Source organism: Acipenser ruthenus, chromosome 34 (genome assembly GCF_902713425.1).
Source record: "Acipenser ruthenus chromosome 34, fAciRut3.2 maternal haplotype, whole genome shotgun sequence".
Lineage (NCBI taxonomy): Eukaryota > Metazoa > Chordata > Actinopteri > Acipenseriformes > Acipenseridae > Acipenser > Acipenser ruthenus.
In genome coordinates, this window is record NC_081222.1 from 7,371,814 (window position 1) to 7,392,715 (window position 20,902).

At 46.0% G+C, this 20,902-nt stretch overlaps 1 protein-coding gene across 3 annotated transcripts in view; it reads right to left on the reverse strand.

Annotated features, from left to right (window-relative positions):
- Positions 1 to 14,972: 14,972 nt before the first annotated feature.
- LOC117402151 (adhesion G protein-coupled receptor E2-like) overlaps positions 14,973 to 20,902 on the reverse strand; it is a 30,301-nt gene continuing 24,371 nt past the window's right edge. For 2 of the 3 annotated variants that reach the window (XM_034913668.2, XM_034913667.2), the window contains 5 exons: positions 20,746 to 20,812; positions 20,188 to 20,279; positions 18,429 to 18,588; positions 17,838 to 17,933; positions 14,974 to 17,207 (listed from right to left, as the gene is read on the reverse strand). In XM_034913668.2, coding sequence (XP_034769559.2) covers positions 17,187 to 17,207; positions 17,838 to 17,933; positions 18,429 to 18,588; positions 20,188 to 20,279; positions 20,746 to 20,812 — 436 coding nt within the window. In that variant the 3' untranslated portion in view covers positions 14,974 to 17,186. Of the gene's footprint in view, positions 17,208 to 17,837; positions 17,934 to 18,428; positions 18,589 to 20,187; positions 20,280 to 20,745; positions 20,813 to 20,902 lie in introns of all 3 variants that reach the window. The other variant, XM_034913669.2, reaches the window with a different exon arrangement.

Below are 20,902 nucleotides of genomic sequence, written 5' to 3' on the forward strand. Positions count from 1 at the left end.
CAGTGTAAGCCCGCCCCCCTGGGAGCTTACTTAACTGCGCGCGCGGGGATGCACCTCCTCTTTTGCTCTTCAGGCCGTGAAGGCTACCGGAGCGACCTCGCAGCTTGATGGTTATTTTCTCTTTCAGGGAACCGGGGTTGCATCCGCAACCTATCGTTCCCTTTCAAGTCGAAAATAACCATCAACATGGGATACAGTGTACCCTAGCTGTCGCGAGGGAGGATTCTCGGCAGTAGGACAGACTTACGTCATAACGCAACTGCGTAGGCAGTACATCTAGGCATATGCGGAGCTGCGCCTCAGCGTCTATGCTCGTAATGACACCTGTTTTAAAGGTGGAACAGTCAACACCATGCTATCAACCACTCTATACGTCCGCATCCTGAGGCGTCGTAGAGTGTAAAACAGATGCTCCAAACAGTGGAGCAGAGGAATCCAGTACATTTAACCTGTAAAACCTCATGAAAGTATGCGGCGTAGCCCAACTGGCTGCCGCGCAAATATCAGACACCGGCACCCCTCGAAAGAGGGCCCAGGATGTCGCCATACCCCTGGTAGAATGCGCCTTCAACTGCCCTGGTGGTGGAAGGCCTGCAGATTCATACACTAATTTAATAGCATCCACTATCCAGTGGGAAAGGCGCTGTTTAGACAGCGGCTGACCCAAAGATCTAGAACCATGGCATATGAACAACTGTTCTGTCTGCCTCACAGTCTTTGTACGGTCAATATAACACCTCAATGCCCTCACGGGGCAGAGCATGTGTAACCGCTCTTCCTCTGGGGAAGAAAAAGGAGGAGGATGGAACGCCATCAACTCGACTGACTGGTTCATGTGGAACGGGGATATAACCTTTGGTAAAACGGCCGGATTAGGGCGCATGGAGACCTTAGAACCGTCTCCTGCAAAACGAGTACAAGAAGGATGCACTGAAAGTGCATGTAACTCGCTCACGCGTTTTGCTGATACCACAGCCAGCAAAAATGCAGTCTTAATAGATATGAGCTTCATATCCACGCTGTGGAGAGGCTCAAACGGTGCCTTGGTAAGGGCTTCTAGCACCACATCAAGGCTCCACGACGGTAAACTGGTCATTCTTGGAGGCCGCAAGCGTCTTGCGCCTTTCAGAAACTGAGATGCCAAAAAATGGCAACCAGGTGATAAACCGTCAATGCGTACATGACAAGCCGAAATGGCGGCTAAATACACTTTAAGTGTAGAAGGAGATTTCCCTTCATCCAGCAGTTTCTGCAGAAACTGCAATATTACTGCCATAGGACAGGAGACTGGGTCGTGGCTCTCAGCCAGACACCAACTCTGAAACAACTGCCACTTATACGCATACTGCGACCTAGTAGAGGGCGCTCTCGCACTCTGGATGGTCGATATAACTGCAGTCGAAAGCCCTAAGGCTGACAGGCGCTCCCGCTCAGGGGCCAAACCCATAACTGCATGAGTTTGGGGTTTGGATGCCAAAGCTCTCCTTGAGCTTGGGACAACAGGTCCGCTCGCAGAGGGAGCTCCCTCGGGCGACCGTGCAGTAATTGCACTAGACTCGGGAACCATATTCTCCGAGGCCACCGAGGAGCGATCAGAATCACTGTCGCTCGCTCTACCCTGACCTTCTCCAAGAAGGCGGGGAGCATCGGAATCGGTGGAAAGGCATACAGGAGCCCTGGCGGCCATTCGTGAGCCAGTGCATCCACCCCCAGGGGGCTGTCGAGGTCCTTCACCGAGAACCATAGGGGACAGTGCGTGGTCTCTTGCGAAGCGAAGAGATCGACTTGCGCTGTGCCGAACCATTCCCAGGTGCGCTCTACCACCCGAGGGTGAAGACGCCATTCGCCCGCAAGAGGACCTCCTCTGGACAGGAGATCCGCTGCGTAATTGACTCTGCCCGGCAGATGAACTGCACGCAGAGAGGCTAAACGCGGTTGAGCCCAGAGCAACAGCCGCGTTACCATCCGGTGAAGACCGGGGGACCGCAAGCCGCCCTGGCGATTGATATACGCCACTACTGTGGTGTTGTCTGACCGCACTAACACGTGCTTGTCTAGAAGCACTGGCAAGAAGTGCCGAAGGGCGAGGTCCACTGCTCTGAGTTCCAGAGCGTTGATGTGGGCTGACCTCCAGGGTCCTGACCACACTCCACGGGTCCCTGTCCCGTTCCAGACTGCTCCCCAACCTTGGTTGGAAGCGTCGGTTGTGATAACTTCCCTTCGGAAGATGGGACCCAAGCGCACGCCCTGGCGGATGTTCGACTGAACTTTCCACCAGCGTAATGCTTCCCAGCAGGTTCGGGATACCCTCAACCTGCGGTGCTTGTCTCTCCGCGGGTGCAACGCGAAGGCATTGAACCAGGTCTGCAGAGGTCTCTGGTGTAGTAAGCCCAAAGGAAGGGCTTGCGAGGCGGCAGCCATCAACCCCAGCATGCGCTGACAGAGCTCCATGCTGACTGTTTCTCTCAACCTGAATAGGGAGAGACACCGCTCTAATGAGGCAACTCTTTGTGTCGATAGGGTCGCTTCCATGGACACTGAGTCCAGATGCAGACCCAAAAACTCGGTCTGTTGGCTGGGCACGAGGCGGCTCTTGTCTGGATTGACCTTCAGACCTAGCCGCTGAAGATGGTCTGTAACCATCACTGTGTGCTGTGCCAGCTGCTCCTTTGACTGCGCGCAGACGAGCCAGTCGTCCAGATAGTTCAGCAGTCGGACGCCTTGAGCCCGCAAAGGAGCTAAAATGGCGTCCATACACTTCGAAAAGACAGACTGGACAATGTGCCTGTGCGTGAGCATCTTGAACGACAACACCCGTAGGTATTTGTTCAGTACACACAGGTCTAGAATAGGGCGGAGCCCGCCGTCCTTCTTTGGCACAAGGAAGTATTTGGAGTAGAACCCCTGGTCGGTCAGAGCAGGGTCTACTAGTTGAATGGCACGCTTCCTGAGCAATGCCTGTATTTCCACATTCAGAGCTGAGGACTGAACCACGTCCTTCACCACAGTTACCACCACCCCCCTGAAGGGGGGGGGGTTTTAACCGGAACTGAAGGGTGTACCCGGTGAGTATAGTTTTGCGCACCCAGATATCGCTGGTGCATTGTTGCCAAAACAGAAGCTGTGGAACAGTATAGGGTTGGGTTAATGGCTGCCTGGTTTTCTCAGGGCTGCTTAGGCTTCGCTCGCTCACGAGGGGCCTGGCCAGAGCCACGAGGGCGTGGTCTGCCGCCTCCTCTAGGTCGCCACCCTGTGCGCTGCGGTCGTACCATTGGGATTTGGCCACGCGCTGCTGTATCCGCCGGGGAGGTCTTAGTACCCCCGGACGCGGCTGGTGTTGCGGTGGTGTTCTACGCCACTGATGTTCTTGTGGGCGTTTGACCTGGAAAGGCCTACGCGGCCATATCGTAGCCAACTGCTGTGATGCCTCTCTAGCCTTAGCTGAGCTTTGCAGCATCTCTTCCACCGCTGGGCCAAATGTGTGCCCCGGTGTAATTGGGGCATCCAACAAGGGAGCTTTGTCATGCTCCTGGACTCTCGCCTGCAAGAGCCAGAGCTGTCGTCTGGCCACCACCAGAGACGCGATGCTCCTGCCCTGGGCCCGCGCGTTAAGCTGGGCTAGCTTGACCAGCAGCTGGGCAACTAGCCCCAACTCCGCTCTCAGAGACACCGAAGGGTAGTCTGGGAGATCCTTTATTAGCGCAGCCTGATAAACTGAGAGGAGGCTGGCCAGATTGGACAGCCTAACTGCCTCTGTAGCCGCCGAATAGCCCCTCTTGAGGTGCACCTCAGTGATCCTGCACTGCTTGTTAGGGCAGGTGGGGTCTTTCACCAACCCAGAGAGTGTTGGTGACTTCACCAACGCTGCGAACGCAGCGCCAACTGGCGGAAATGACGCCAGACCCGCTTCACTCGCACCTTGCATGGTAAAGGCAGCCGCCTTACGCGAGGTTGCCGGGGCGGAGGCTAGAGTCCCCCAAGTGGACTGCACCTCCTTAACAAAGTCTGGGAAGGCCGGAAGCGTCCTAGACTGCTGGCCCTGTGCCAAAGGCGACTCAAAAAGAGAGCGCCTAGGTTCTTCAGTGGCAGGCCATTCTAAGCCCAGGTGGCGAGTCGCCCGCTCTACTAGGGACCATAAAGAGTCATCTACGCCTACCTCCATCTCAGACTCTGAGTGGTGGGACGTGAGCTCTGCCTCCACACTATCCTCTCCGTGGAGAGGCTCACCCTCTGATGCATCTCGAGAGATAGCATCCACGTCCCATGCGTCCTGTTGCGCAACTGGAACGGACAGGGGTTGTGGTAGGATGATCGGCTGGTTGACAGCCGGTCTGACTGGCTCCTCTGCGGCCCGAGCTGTGGCAAGGGACATGAGCAGCGATTGCTGCCCCATCATAAGGTCCATAAACTGAGACATCTTATTAGAGAGCTCAGTTACACCACCTCGCCTGTCGCGACGAGGAGAACGGGAACGTCCTCTCCTTCGGGGCGATCTAGAGCGGGATTTCGAGATCTGACGGGGGCGTTCGCCGCGAGGAGAAGGGCCTCGTATTACAGAAAGGCTGTGGGAGCGGTCTCTCTTACGCCTAACGTCAGGAGATCGTTGACCAGGGGTAACCTGGGAAGGCGAACTCCTGGAAAAAGGCAGCTTCGCTGGCGGGGAAGCCAAAGAAGGCTGCGGGGCGGAAAGGGTGTGTGACGACCCAGATGAAGGGGAGCGATCCCCGACTGCTCTCCTCGCCCTACGACGCAGAGTGCGCGTCTGAAAGCTTGCACATAACGTGCAAAAGGCTTTGTCTGCCAAAGCAGATGCAGCATGCTCCGGCCCCAGACAGGACACGCAGTCCTCATGCGGGTCATTAGCCGGTAACTTCATCCCACAGGTGACACAGCGGTGAAATGACATGGTGCAGCACGTTGTATGCCGAAGCGTACCGTGCCAGTAATAGGAGCGCCGAGCGTTAAGCACTGAGCACCAAGCGAACAGCTTTAAGGTGCGTTGAGGCGCGTGCACCAAGCACTGAAAAGACAATCGTCAAGTGCGTGCACTGAGGCACCGAGCATCGAGGTGCGTGCACCAAAGGTGCGTGCACCGAGCACCGAGCGTCGAGGTGCGTGCACCGAGGCACCGAGCACCGAGCGTCGAGGTGCGTGCACCGAGGCACCGAGCGTCGAGGTGCGTGCACCAAGGCACTGAGCACCGAGCGTCGAGGCGCGTGCACCGAGGCACCGAGCGCCGAGCGTCGAGGTGCGTGCACCGAGCACCGAGCGCCGAGCGTCGAGGTGCGTGCACCGAGGCACCGAGCACCGAGCGTCGAGGTGCGTGCACCGAGGCACCGAGCACCGAGCGTCGAGGTGCGTGCACCGAGGCACCGAGCACCGAGCGTCGAGGTGCGTGCACCGAGCACCGAGCGTCGAGGTGCGTGCACTGAGGCACCGAGCACCGAGCGTCGAGGTGCGTGCACCGAGGCACCGAGCACCGAGCGTCGAGGTGCATGCACCGAGGCACCGAGCACCGAGCGTCGAGGTGCGTGCACCGAGCACCGAGCGTCGAGGTGCGTGCACCGAGGCACCGAGCACCGAGTGTCGAGGTGCGTGCACCGAGCACCGAGCGTCGAGGTGCGTGCACCGAGGCACCGAGCACCGAGCGTCGAGGTGCGTGCACCGAGGCACCGAGCACCGAGCGTCGAGGTGCGTGCACAGGTGCGTTGCGTGCACTGAGCCCAAGCACTAGGCGCCGAAGCGCTACACCAGGCGCCTAAGCGCTGACACCGAAAGCGCCGGAGCGCGTGTACTGCACCAGACGATCCACGTCAGCTGACCCGCAAAGCGGAGACGCTATGTGCTCTAGTACTGTGTCTGAGTCTCGAAAGACAAGGTGTTGTGCTGCTTATAAGGGCAACAGTTAATGCACTTGGTGGTCGTCTTCCTTATACTGTATGGGAAAAAAACTTTTTTTTTTTTTTTATTTGTTTGGACGCTGCAGCAGACACTACGTATAGTGTAAGACAGTGGGCTATACTCAATAGCAGCCACGTGGCGGTAGAACGCGCCGCGGTGGGGGGGGAGACTGCAATGCAGGCTGCACGCACACACACACACACACACGCGGTCTAGCCTAAGCAAGACCGAGGCTGCAAATATGCGCGTGGCCTAAGGCCAACGCAACACGCGTCCCAAACAATACACAATATAAAATATATATAACAATATATATATACAAAAAACCCAAAATATAAATATAATATAATTATATATTAATAATAACAATAAGAGAAGGAAGACGGGAGACCACGAAGACGCGATGCCGAAGCAAAGCGAAAGGAAAAATATATATTAACAAGAAATATATATAATCCTATTAACACAATAACTGAAATAAACTCAGAGAAGGGGTAATTAACCAGCTTCTCAAGCGTAAAGCTTATCGAGTACAATCAGTTAACAAGCTCTATTATCTATTACCTACCTTACCAAGGCTGAAGACAAAAGAGGAGGTGCATCCCCGCGCGCGCAGTTAAGTAAGCTCCCAGGGGGGCGGGCTTACACTGCAGCTGGCGTGGGGGCCTATCGGCAGCTTTGCTATAAAAGCTCAGCCTACCGGTGCTGCCTGACGGCAATATCTCATGTTGATGGATATTTTCGACTTGAAAGGGAACTTTTTTTCCTTTGGTGGTTGATCCAAATATCTCCTATCTAATTCAGGTAAGAACTGACAAGACTTGAAAGATGCGCCTGACAAATTGACAAATTTGCCATATTGGCAAATCCAGTATGGCATCAAGACCTCAAATTGCAAACAACGCATCTGTCTGCCTAAAAACCTGCAGGATTCTTACATGATCTTTCTAGAGAGAGTGGACAGAGCCACACAACATGAAGAATAACTGCTCCCTGGCAGTACTGTTCAAATAATGTCACCAGCTCTTCAGCCTCAGGTACAGCCCTTGCTTTCCCCACCTTTCCAGCCTCAGATAGAGCCATTGCTGTCCCCACCTCTCCAACCTCAAGTACAGTCCTTGCTGTCACCATATCCGCAGCCTCTCTGGCAGCCGTTGCTGTCCCCACCTCTCCATCCTCAGGTACAGCCGTTACTGTCCCCACCTCTCCAGCCTCGGTACAGCCATTGCTGCTTCCACGTCCTCAGCCTCAGGTACAGTCCTTGCTGTCCCCACCTCTGTAGCCTCCAGGGCAGCCATTGCTGTCCCCACCTCTTCAGCCTCGAAGGCAGCCATTGCTGTCCCCACCTCTCCAGCCTCAGGTACAGTCCATGCTACCCCCACATCTCCAGCCTCAGGTACAGTCCTTCTACCCCCACCTCTCCAGCCTCCAGGGACAGTCTTTGCTTTCCCCACTCCTCTAGCCTCAGGGGCAGGGATTAACAATATTTGATTTTGCCTCATTAAACCTGGCTTTTAAAAAAAAATCTTTAAATACTTCTTGTTGGTTGTTTGATTTTCCAAGATGCCTTCTGCAAAATTATGGAAATTCAATGGCAAAAACTTTGTCAAAGTAACGTTAAGGTTTGTTTGCAAATGTCCAAAAGGTTAGGAAATTGCAAGTTAAGGTAGCCACGCAACCTTAACTCTGCACCCTTATGTGTGTGTTTCCTGTCACACTTGACATCATCAATGACATGGGCAATGACATCACATGACAAATTCTCCCCGAAGACTGGCCATACGGAAGTCATTGTGATTGGTAACATGTTCAGTAACTGCATTATCTTTGCTGTCGAAATGTGCTTTAACCAACAACAGATTTCCATGTTATTATTTATTTCTTAGCATGTACTCAGAAATGTGTAATTCATGTTGAGGTATGTAGTGATGAGTATTTGATGTTTGGAAAGGAGTACCTGAAAATGGATGGGACATGCAATATGTGCAACCTTACATGTAAGATAACACTCTCCATTAAATTTCACTCAGAAGGCGCCAGTGAAATGGAAAAGGAATCTTCTGTAGTACTGTATGGTATACTGCTGCTCCATGTATACTGTGGTACACAAAGCGGTGTTTTATGTTTCTTGGAAGCATAAAATCCACGCATTACAATCCACTTCTGCTTTATGTACTTCATTGAACTGCAGAAATCTGCAATTGTACCTAAAAATTTCAATGTCATAATTGGTTTCCAGCCATAAGATTATGTTAGCAAGAATTCTTACTGAACTGTAAAGTTTGAAAGAAGAATGGGTAACAGTGCAAAAATAAAATGAATAATAATACTGTAGAAAATGCAGTGACTCCTTTTGCCATGTGAAACAGTGTAGTTCACACAAGAAAGCCAATGTTGTGGATTCCAATGTTAGAGTTTAGAGAAATATGGCTTGTGGAAGGTCCCAACTAATTAATGAGCTCTACTGTATTCTGAGTTAATTGGTTTTATTTAGAACACTGGTGAAATAATGAGCTTGATAGCAAAGATTGTGGGAATGGTAACATGTTCAGTAACTGCAATCACAATGACTTCCGTATGGCCAGTCTTCGGGGAGAATTTGTCATGTGATGTCATTGCCCATGTCATTGATGATGTCATATGTGATGTCAAGTGTGACAGGAAACATACACATAAGGGTGCAGAGTTAAGGTTGTGTGGTTACCTTAACCTGAAATTTCCTGACCCTTTGGACATTCGCAAACAAATCTTAACGTTACTTTAATTAAGTTTTTTCCATTTAATATATATATATTGTAACAGCAGCGGGAATGTGAGACAGCAGGGAGGGGGTTAAAGCCTCCCTGAAGAGAAAAAAACGCACCTTTTGTATTGTTTAATTGTTTTGCTTTTCTGTCAATTTTCTGTTTTGCTTTTTTGTTAATTGTTTTACTGCAAGTTAGTCAGGGATATAACCTGTTTAGTTAGTGCTCCAAAACGGAGTTAGGTGTTTATTTTTGTGTTTATTAAAAAAATAGCGCGTCAGCGCGGAAAAATCAATTTCTGTGTTCTGGATCGTAATTTTTAAAGGGGCACGAACCCGTGTGTGCAACAATCATTTACAATATATATAAATAAACAAAAACATTGTCAATGTCAAAAAACAAGTTAGAAAAACGCATCAGCCGTTTAAAGGGGTGATATCAAACACAAAAGCCCAAGTTAGGAGAAGCAATTAGGCCAATCTTGTCAAGCATCAAGCAAATAGGCACAATTGGAAAGGTGCTGGGGCCCAAGATTCACACAATTCTTGCTTCTAACTTGGCGCCTTTTTTGATCGCTTCGCTCCACTTTATCGCTCCACTTGAAATGCTCTTTGTATGACTTGAAGTGACTGAGACACACTCACACACTGAGACAGACAGACACACACTGAGATACATACACACACACTGAGACACACACACACGCTGAGGCACATACACACACACACTGAGAAACACACACACACTGACACACATACACTGAGACACAAACACTGAGACACAAACACTCTGAGACATACACACACTGACACACACACACCGAGACACATACACTGAGAAACACATACACTACAACACACACAGTCTCAGTGTGTGTGAGTGTGTCTCAGTGTGTGAGTGTGTGTCTCAGTCACTTCAAGTCATACAAAGAGCATTTCAAGTGGTTTGAACTTGCAACATGACGTTCTTGAAGAGCACACGACCTTAGCCCGCTGCGCCACTGTGCATTTCAAGTGGAGCGATAAAGTTGAGCGAAGCGATCAAAAAAAGGCGCCAAGTTAGAAGCAAAAATTGTGTGAATCTTGGGCCCCAGCACCTTTCCAATTGTACCTCTTTGAGCTGTATAGAGACTCTCGGTAGTTTTAAACAAGTTTTTCTAACTTTTACGAGGAACTAGCGTTCCTCTCAATATATATATATATATATAATATAAAATGTAAATGTACAGTAAGGCAGAAGTTTATCATTTACAGTTTACAATTAATTTTAAAAAAGTACTCTTGTGTTATAACCTCTTAAGGTACACAAGGAATTGAGCGCTTGTTCCATCGGTTTCTTCTTAAAATGCATTTGAGCGTGACTCAGTGTGGGAATGCTAATGCAGTTACTCAACATGTTACCAATCACAAGGATTATGATTTCCCAGTGTTATGTCCCTTATGGCCAGTCTTCGGGGAGAATTTGTCATGTGCTTAGTGATGTCATTGCCGATGTCATTGATGATGTCATATGTAATGTCAAGTGTGACGGTAAACATAAATATAAACTTGCAATTTCCTAACCTTTTAGACAACAAAACCTTAACGTTACTTTAACGAAGTTTTTGCCATTGAAAATATATATATATATATATATATATATATATATACAGTATATACTGTATACCAACATTCCATAAGAGTGCTTTTTACTATTCCTATTTTACTATGTATTATTTGACTGCATATATATTTATATACATATTTTACATATAAAATATATACAAGGTTTCCTACAGAAGGGTAGATACAGTAATTCTGATCTTTATGGTATACAAAACAAATCCAGCACTTCAGGTTAATGATATAAAAAACATCCAGTCAAAATGTTTAGTAGAGTACATTTTCAAAATACTGGTAGTAGGTCTACAATAGGCTACCCTACTCACTCACATTTCCCACTTCACGGGGCGGGAGCAAGGCCACCCGAGGTGACATTTAACAACATGGAGTTAGTAACAAATGAAACATATAAAGAGAGGGGCTCTGCCTCTTCGATGGCCCAACACATAGAAGGGGGGTTCCGTCACTGAGGAGACCCAACAAGCAAGAGAGGGGTCACCGCCTCTGAGGAGACCTGACATAAGAAGAGGCTCGCGAGCCAGACAGGAATAAACATGGAGTTAGTAAATATTAAAACATATAAAGAGAAGGGCTCAGTCTCTTCCAAGGCCAAACATATAGCAGGGGGGTTCCGTCGTTGAGGAGACCCGACAAACTGGAGAGGGGTCACCTTCTCTTAGGAGACCCGACAAACAAGAGAGGGGTCACCATCACTGAGGAGACCCGACAAACAGGAGAGGGGTCACTGTCACTGAGGAGACCCGACAAACAGGAAAGGGGTCACTGTCTCTGAGGAGACCCGACAAACAGGAGAGGGGTCACCGTCACTGAGGAGACCCGACATACGAAGAGGGGTCCCACCGCTTGGGGGCCTACACATAAATAGAGGCTTCAGAACTTGAAAGAGAGGAAGAAAAGATCATGTGATGCTGAAAGGTGGGGTTTGGCCGGACGTCCCCTCTGACTCATGGAGAACCCTCCTCTTAGAGGTAAATGAAGCTCAGCTTAACAAAGGGTTGGAGAAAGTGGAATCACTAACTCCCGAAAAGAAAGGCCCCTGGCTCCCCACTAAATACTCCTACATGTGTAGACAGACAAAGAACCGCCAATGCACATAGAAAACAAAGAAAAAGAGAAAACATTTAACACAAGTAGAAAAGAAAACATTTAACACGACAAAGAGGTTAGTAAGTTGCTCCCTACTAACTATGTGTAGACCATCTACACAGTGGAAAGGGAAAACCCCCTTTCTTTTTAGGGGGAAACCTGTGGTGGCCCTGGCAGAAAGAACAAATGTAAGCTCAACTGCTGATGAGGTCCAGCGCCCCATATTTTTGATTAAGTGCTGGTTAATTTTCGCTCTTGTTGCTGATGTGGCTACCCCAATTCTGAATGAATGAGGAGTTTAGAATTGCAGGGGAAGTCCTGTTCTGGAAACCAAAGTGGAGAGATGAGAACTGAACCAATGCCTTGATACAACAGACTGGCTTGAATTGATGAACAGGGTGTCAAACGATGAAATGGGTTTGCGCTCTGCATGGAAGCATATGGGCATAGAGCATAATCAATTTTTTATTTATTTTTTGATAGCTGAATACATCCGTTTTTGAAATGCGTAGGAAGAGATTGTAGCTGGAGCCCGATATAAAGTATCCTTTGCGTGTACTATGAAAGCCATGATCCAGTCCTGGTTGAATGGAGGTCAGATTAATCCTGCTTTGGAAACAGAAAGTTACATAAGAAGCCCAGCCTGTAGAGTACTAGGATCTGGTAGAGGGAGCGAGTGCTTAAGCCATGTAAGCTTGCGCTGAATTAAGCAATTTGTTGATAGCTGGATTTAGTTGAAGATCAGCTGATTGAACTGGGGGGTCACTGCTGGAGTTGGCAGGGCTGTAGGAACCAGATGGTGAAATTTGGAAATCTTTAAACGAGAAAGAGCATCTGCTACATTATTATAGATGCCCGGTAGATGGCGCGCTTGTATTAGAAAATTATTAGATACTGAAATCCATATTAGCCGCCGTAATAATTGCATGATAAGATGGGAACCAACTCCTCACCAACTATGCTACCCAGCTCCTGGTCCAGGCCCTGGTACTCTCCCGCCTAGACTACTGCAACTCCCTCCTGGCTGGCCTCCCTGCGTCCGCCACCCGTCCGCTCCAGCTCATCCAGAACTCTGCTGCCCGCCTGGTGTTCTCTCTGCCTCGCTTCGCCCACGCTACTTCACTACTCCGCTCGCTCCACTGGCTCCCGATCACCGCTCGCATCCAGTTCAAGACTCTTGTACTAGCCTACAGATGCCTTGACCAGTCTGCACCCAGCTACCTCCAGACCCTCATCTCTCCCTACACCCCCACTCGACCTCTCCGCTCCGCCTGCACTAGAAGACTAGCTCTACCACCGCTACGCTCCCCTGCCTCCAAAGCCCGCTCCTTCTCCACCCTTGCTCCGCAGTGGTGGAATGACCTTCCTACAGATGTCAGGACTGCCCAGTCCCTGACCACATTCCGGCGCCTCCTTAAGACCCACCTCTTCAAAGAGCACCTGTAGAGCTGCTCTGTTTGTATCCTGGGACACTATCGCCCTTCATGTAAATGTGCTTTATTTTGCTCTTATCAGCCCCCTATTTTACTGCATTTAATCCTGTACTTTAGAATACTGTAATCTGCCAAGTGTTTAACCTGTAGTACTTTGTATTTAATCACATCCTGATGTAACTATCACTATTTAATCATATCCTGATGTAACTATCACTATTACCTGCTGTATTATTGAATTGTGGTTTGTCAAACTTGTACTTTGCTTGAACAAAAGTTATTGTATTTCTTGCTCTTATTGTATTACTTGTATTGTAACGCTTGAAATGTTTTTGCTTACGATTGTAAGTCGCCCTGGATAAGGGCGTCTGCTAAGAAATAAATAATAATAATAATAATGGGAACTGGAACGACCTTTGTTGATAATATGCACTGTATATTATTATTATTTGTTTATTTAGCAGACGCCTTTATCTAAGGCGACTTACAGAGACTAGTGTGTGTGAACTATGCATCAGCTGCAGAGTCACTTACAATTACGTCTCACCCGAAAGACGGAGCACAAGGAGGTTAAGTGACTTGCTCAGGGTCTGTAAATATGTTATTGCAGTAGAATAATATTGATTTCTTAGACCAAAGATGACCCCATAGCTGAGCTGCCGAGACTATTGGATAAATTTTGAGAAGAGCTGTGGATGTTTGATGCAGTTTTCGATTTCTGTAGGCCATACACTGGAAAACCATTGATTGTTCAAGAGACCTCCAAAACCCAAAAATGAGGCGTCCGTAAACATAGACAGGCCGTTCCAATGCTGAATAAGAGCGGACCACATTTTAATGTATTTCATAGCTTCTGATGAAATATTGATGTAGGAGTCCAAGTTTTATGCTGACGATGCAAGAGCAAGTAATCGAGATATAAACGTCTGCCCCTGGGGGGATAATGTGAATTGCAAAGTTGAAATGACCCAGCAAAGAGAGCAGTGCACATTTCCTGATTGTTTTACTGATCTGGAAGTTCTGGATAAGAAAACAAATGTGATTGAGTTTAGATACGGGGAGGCTCGCTTCGAACTTTCCTGTGTCCAGTATGATTCCTAGAAATTCCAGAGAATGAAGGGGGCCGATTGTTTTTCTTCTGAAAGCGGGACGCCAACTTCTTTAAATAAACTCTTAGGAATAGTTATCGCTTCTGCTGGTGGATGTGAGGGAGGAGAGATCAATAGAAAATCATCAAGTAGGTGGAACAGAAATGGACATGGTATGCATTTAGAAGTATCTGAAATATTGTCAAATATCTATAGGCTGCTGCGGCAGCCGAAAGTTAACCGAGTAGCAAAATAAAACATTCCTTCCCAGTATATACCAAACAGGTGGCGAAGAGAAGGATTGGCATTAATAGCTGCTGCTTTTGCAGAAAATGCTTTGTGATAGTCAAAAAACATGGTCCCTCCATATCTGACAGACAGCTCCACAATGTAAAATTTGTAGGTGTCTAGTTCAGCTCTGCGGTTTGGGTATACTGAACATAGCACATCTCTGAATATGGCAAATGCAAGGAAGGAGGCGGAACCATATGCTGTTGCAGTAGTGAGGTTGTAGACCGGAGGCTCTACTGTAGGGACTGAGGTTAGAGCAGAACCGGAAGTGACTGTAGCTGCCGCTAGTGTTTACTGCAGGAATGGAGGAGAATACTGAAAGAGCTGAACTTTGCTTCTCTTGCTCAATGTTAGACACCCGTTTCTCCAAATCGCTCAGTTTGGTACTGACTGAAGATAATGTGTTGGCGAATGGCTGCATGAATGCTTACACTGCTTTTAGGAACTTGGCAGCTGGTTTAGTTTGCTTCCGGTAAATGATTGAACACACACTGCATAGAGCTGCACAATTTCTTAAAACAAAAAAGACACAAGCTGCATCAAAGATTGGAAACATTTCTGCTAAAGATTGCTCTGTCCAGTAGAAGAAGGGAACATTTCACATGCATGTTATTTTTATTTTTATTTCGTTTGATAATTCACTGCTAGTGAGAAAAGAATGTCTTTAAAACTTGGACATAAAAATCTAAATATTCTACAATGAAGCATTTACTGTTTTTCAGGTAAGCATTTCAACATTTAGGAACAACTGTTGTATAATAACTCTAGAGAATTATGAATTTTGAAATATTATGTTTAATCATTCAATATCTTGAAATACCTATTTTTAGACTGAAATGCCATGAAATAAGCCAATGTTTACAGTGAAGAAAATACAGCACTAATTATACATTAGTCTAACACTGTCAGAAAGTAAACAAAATCATATACATTAAATGTTAATCAGTTTCTTTTGATGTTTTTTTCTCTCGATCTGGTCGGGTACGATGAGAGCCCCGGTCTTTTGTACTGAATGCTGGGGTAGAGCGTGGCTGCATTGGACTGCGCATGAAAAAACTAAACAAAAAACAAGTTGGTTCCAGTTTTATAGTCAGTGAAGGAAGTAATAAAGTAAACCACAGTACAGTAATTGCAGGCATCAGTGTGTATTAAAATGCATAAACTGTTTGTGTTGAGTGACAGTCAGCAAGCAAGTAAACAAGCCTCCCTGTCTGAGCCTAACTGGTGGTGAAAACAAACGAAGGCTTGGCATTTGAAATTCAAAGGTGCAGAGCATCATTAATGTAAACATCAAGTTTACATACCAATGTGTATAAAAACAAGTAGGTAAGCAGTTTTATTCTACATTTATGTAGTTTTATTTTACAGAAAAAGCAATACATCAACTGAAGTATAAACATAATTAAGTTAATAAATGTGCCTATCTTGTACAAAAATAAATGAACAATGACTTCACCAGTAATAAGTTCTTCAAGTCACTTTGTTGTGTCCACAGCCAAGGTATATGGCACTGTTGCAATATTTTTAAGTTTAAAATCTTACTGTGTTTTTTGTTTTCTTTTTACAAAATAAACAGAACAATTTTATAAGCATTATAACCCACGACAGAGTGTGCGTTAAGACATTCTTACCAGTATATGTTGTAAATATTACTGTCATTTTAGACTTCACCATGTTATAATTTGCACTGTTGCAAAGCACACCAGCTTGAGGGCAGGGGAAGGGCTTTGCATTGGAACATCACATCAGGTGCAAAGCTTAGGTGCAGACAGAAGTAAGACATCACTTAAAGCTTGATCTCTATTAGATTACATCATCCCCACCTGCAGAGGCAGTGTATACATTTGAGGAGGTCAAACCTTCAGTCCAAGCACATTCAGTGCTTACACATTCCTACAGAACAATGTGTGCAATTATTAAAAAAAAAAAAAACACACATAATGAAATAGATATATATTAACATCACTCTTGGATTGATACCCTAATGAACTAGTTGATTCAACTCTAAAATTGTGATTGATTATATTAAAAACAATGACAATAAAGTGTCTTAATGAATTTTTAGTGCTTTAGAATATGTGGTGGGAAAATTACTCTTTGCTTTCTGTTTGTTTTCTTATGTCTGAGGTGCCAATTCGATAGGTAGAAAAAGAGTTATCAAGTAATATGTGTTTTGACTTTTATAAGTATTAAAGATATTATATAGAAATAAAATGTAAAGATGTGTTTGTGGTTTCAGCCGACTAGACTTGTGGGAGCTCGCATATTCAGCTGATGTCGCATCAGCCATGTAAGGAAGAATCAGTATGTTTGTAAAGGACCAACGTCCCATAGCAACTGACTCAACAAATCAATAACCAAAAGAAGAAGTTGGTAAACAAAACTCAAGATAAACCACAAGTCTAGTCTGGCTGCCTACAGGTGTTGAAGCAGGATGCTTGCATGCGTTTAACTAGCAGATATGTGACAAAAGTCATGTACGCTCAGAACAACTGTCTATATAAGGAGAAGATAGAAATAGATCTGAGAGCTTCTCTGCGATTGCTTGCAGAGCCTGCGTTGCTCTGTTGAAACTCCAGTCTGCAGACTTAATAAAAGCTTTTGTTTTACTCCACTTTGTCTGCAAGGCCTGAATCTCTGTTTTAGGGTCTGGGAACGAAACTTCCACCACAAATATAAAGCCTATAATAACCCAAAGCCTGCAAAGGATAGGTGCCATGAAGGTGGGCATGTAATGGAGACATTCACATTTTGTGTCATAATTGATAGGGAACTTATCACACTGTGACCTTATGTTACCACCTTTAAAAAATCAGCTTGGTTCAAAACAGAGACAAGTTAAAAAATATTGCAGATTTGGGCAAAAAACATGGTTTGATTTTTTCAGAAATATATAAAACCTCTTAGATTTTTGCCTAAAATTTTAGAAGGGCAATTTCCCACCCATTCTTTAACAATGATGTCTATTGACTTTACTCCATTGCACATGCACTCCTCTGAACTTAGAGCTGCAGTTATTGCTCAGTCTCTGTTGGTTCCATCCTGAAGAAGACAAATAAAGATGAGTTAGTCCAGATGATACTGTCAGACAATGGACCTTGTAGAATTGGGGTATTATAGTGTGCTAATGTCCTAGAGTGGAGACGGACAGTGCAGTGTCTAACCACTGCACTGGAGAGCCAGGCTGGTTCACAAGAACAGCTTCACAGCTTGGCTCACCTGTAGGGTTCAGAATCATCACAGCAGATGCAAAGCATGTTGGGAGTTCTGGTTTGATTGCTGTGACTCTGGGAATAGCAGTGGATTCATTACGTTGTTTTATGTTATTAGAATTGTTATTGTGTATTAACTGTTATTGGTTATGATGGATGATACTTGAAAAGTTGTTTTGAAAAACATGAATATTTTGGGTGATCTTGATCATGTTTGTTACCCTGAACAGGTGAAGCCGAAACGTCTGTAACAGTTTCTGAAGACACCAAAAGAGTTCTTGGCATGTTCAAGTCCAGAAAATACTACAGATTTTTTACTATGGTGTTGTCTGAAACCCATCACTATCTCTTACCAGCTTATAATGGTCTTTACGCCATGGATAGATGGAGAGATAGACTGAAAGAAACTACATGGATATTTCAATTTTGGGTGTTTCTGATGCCAGTATTCATGTCTCACCGTTAGGTTTCCCTTTGGAACTGCAGAAGATGTAAGCTCTGAGCTGTCCTTCTGTTTGTAGATGCATCCAAACCATTTCCTATATTCCATTCTCACCTGGTGATAATGAAAAAGAATCAACAATATGCCAGCGTGACGTTCAGTCCCCGGCTGGGGAACATGGGTTTCTACAACATTGACTGAAAAGACTGATATTGTATTGACTGGTGTACCAGTATTACCAGTCACCCTGCAGAAACCCATTCAGCGTGCTTCCTGTCTTGGCAGTCACCATTGCACAAACCATTTTTGGGGGCAATAATGAAAAACAATTTACACACAGTAATTCTACATTGGTCGCTAATAGATAGTTTTTGGAGTACCACGGACCGATGAAATGGGATGGGATGGAAAGACTATCTGTTCAGGTGGGGTAAAATTGCCCGTAGATACCTCACTTCCAATGCATTTATTCATCAGTCCCAGTAATAATTGCAGAGCAGTATATAATGGTCAATGCAACTTGCAGGACCAGTGATCCAACTCAAGGGTATCCCTGCAAAATACTGGATAGTAGCATGGCATAGGTAGATGCAGACAATGGCTTCTTACCTGCTGGTTTAGCACACAGTGCACCAGATAAATAAAGGGACCCTGCAGTGAGTTAATAATGACAAACACAAATCTGAAGAACTCCAATCCTTGAAAGAATCCCAGGATCCAGCTACAGCCCATGATGAAGCAGTGCGCAATGGCTTTGAAAGTCAGCAGTCTAAAGAAACACAAATCCACAGAATTAGTTTTTTATAATACAGACTGTTGTAACTTTCAACCAAGCTGAGACTATTCATCCTATTCATATAGGTGTGTGATGGGAGAGAAGGAATCTGCGATGTAAATATCCCTCCTGACCAGCAAAGGCACTGTGTAAGGGGGGTAGTACGCTTCACCATAGATGTGTGGACTCGACGGAAGGTGGTAACTGGAAGTCGGCCATTTTGGGGCAAGCACGTAGCTGCAAAATTGTGGTCAGCTGTGGGATAGGCGGCGATTGGATAAACCCTGGTGCCAGGCTGATCACGGGGAGTACAAAGGGAATGCAGTTACGTGAGTACAGCCCCTTACGCTGAGACGTGATTCTCAGCTGGAGCGTGTGCATGTTTGTTTTGTTATTGTTTGTGTTTGTCTTGTTGCAGAGGAGGATTGAGGAGTTTGAGAACTGCCACCACTGAGCCAGCACGTACCCCCAGATCACTACCCCATTGCACAGCACAGCAGGACCCAAACACCACTTTCCCTGTGAGTCTAGGAGCACAGTTTTTGTGCACTTAGCATTGTGGATTAAGGAGTGTGCAACCTGCTGCATTGGTTTCCCCTATACCATTGCTGGTATAGGGGCGACTTCTTTTATTTGTGTGTAACTTAAATAAATACAGACGTTCTTTTGGGAGATAAACTACTGTGTGTACATTGACTTAATCACAGAGCACGTGTCATCCTGCCACAGGGTGTATAATACTAACGAAGGCTTTAAAAAAACTGATAATATCAATGCAAATGACTAGAACAATTATTTATGCCCACTTTAAAGGTGCACTAACATTATCCCTGGTCCCCTGATGTTGTACTGTAGATCTTTTAGTTCTGAAGATATATATTTTTCAAGGACAGCGCTAAAAATTCCTGGTACTTCATCACTTCCTGTGCGCTAGGTTACATAGTCCAGATTTATGCAGTTCTAGTGAAGGTGTCGCTGGGTCGCGCAGTCCAGCAGAATGCAGTTGTAGTGAAGGTGGCGCTGGGACACGCAGTCCAGCAGAATGCAGCTCTAGTGAATGTGACGCTGGGTCACGCAGTCCAGCAGAACGCAGTTCTAGTGAATGTGACTGTCACATACCTGAGTTGCAGGGATATGGTTCTGCGGATCGAGACAGTGAAAATGGTGGACTTCCACAACCTTTTACAGAGGGAGTAGTACAAAAAATAGATAAAACTATTTACAGTAGGGTACCTTAGTGTGGCAAGTAAGGGGTAATATGTCTAAGGCAGGGGAAAAAAAGAGATTTTAGGGAACCACCTTTAGCCCCGGGATGGGGGGGGAGGGGAGTGGTTACATTTTTGAAAAAAATAAAAGGAAGTTGGTACCCTAGAGTTGGCCTGTGTAGTTAGTAAATCTGCTAATGGCCCTATATTACAGAACATAAAAGGGTGCCCCCATTACATTAGTAGCATGCATCTCCCAGCTCTGTGTAGCCTTGTATTGCTCAGAGTCCTATTTTAAGGTTTTTGTTTCTACGAAAAAGAAATGGTTCAATATTGATGATGTATCAGAGTTCAGCAGCATACTTCAGAAGTAGACAAAGATACTCACCTGGTGTCTTTCACTTTGGACACGTCCACGTTGAGGACACACATTTGCGATCTCAAAGTAAAGAGAATTGCAATGAAGAGAATGGTGTTTACCTGCGGGGCAAAGGTGCGTACAGTTTAAATCTCTGCAACACCTGTTCATTTTACAAAACTAGAACAAGCAATTCTAATAACAGAATTTAAGGGGTCTGTTCAATTCAAGGGGTCTATTCAGATGTACTGTGAATACCACCATTGTTTAAATATTAAATAAGGATACATGGAGTCTTGAGAGAAGCTTTCATTCAACACTGGATGAGCATGATGGTGCACAGGGGCAGGGCTCAGGGACGGGTGCTCATTTTCTTCTTGGCTCAAGTTTCTTGTTTATTTTTTCAGTGTGAAATAGTGGAGGCGGACGTCCATACTGTATGCCACTCTTTGTCTGTCCAGTTGTGATTAAAGTTGCTCTGGACATTCTCTGACACAGGGTTATAGAGCGCCTCATAATCTGTGGGTATGTGGAGGCTGTCTGTCACATTGTGCATACATCATGAGCACGGCATGGATATCTACTTACAGCGATTGTGAGACAAACAGGACCAAGAAAACTCCAGGCAAATCCTCTGTCCTGACACAGCCAGCAACTGAGGAGCGCAATAACAGAAATGATTACACCTACACTACTTTCCCTTGCAAACATTTATTTTTGCACTTTTACCATGGGTTTCCTATCA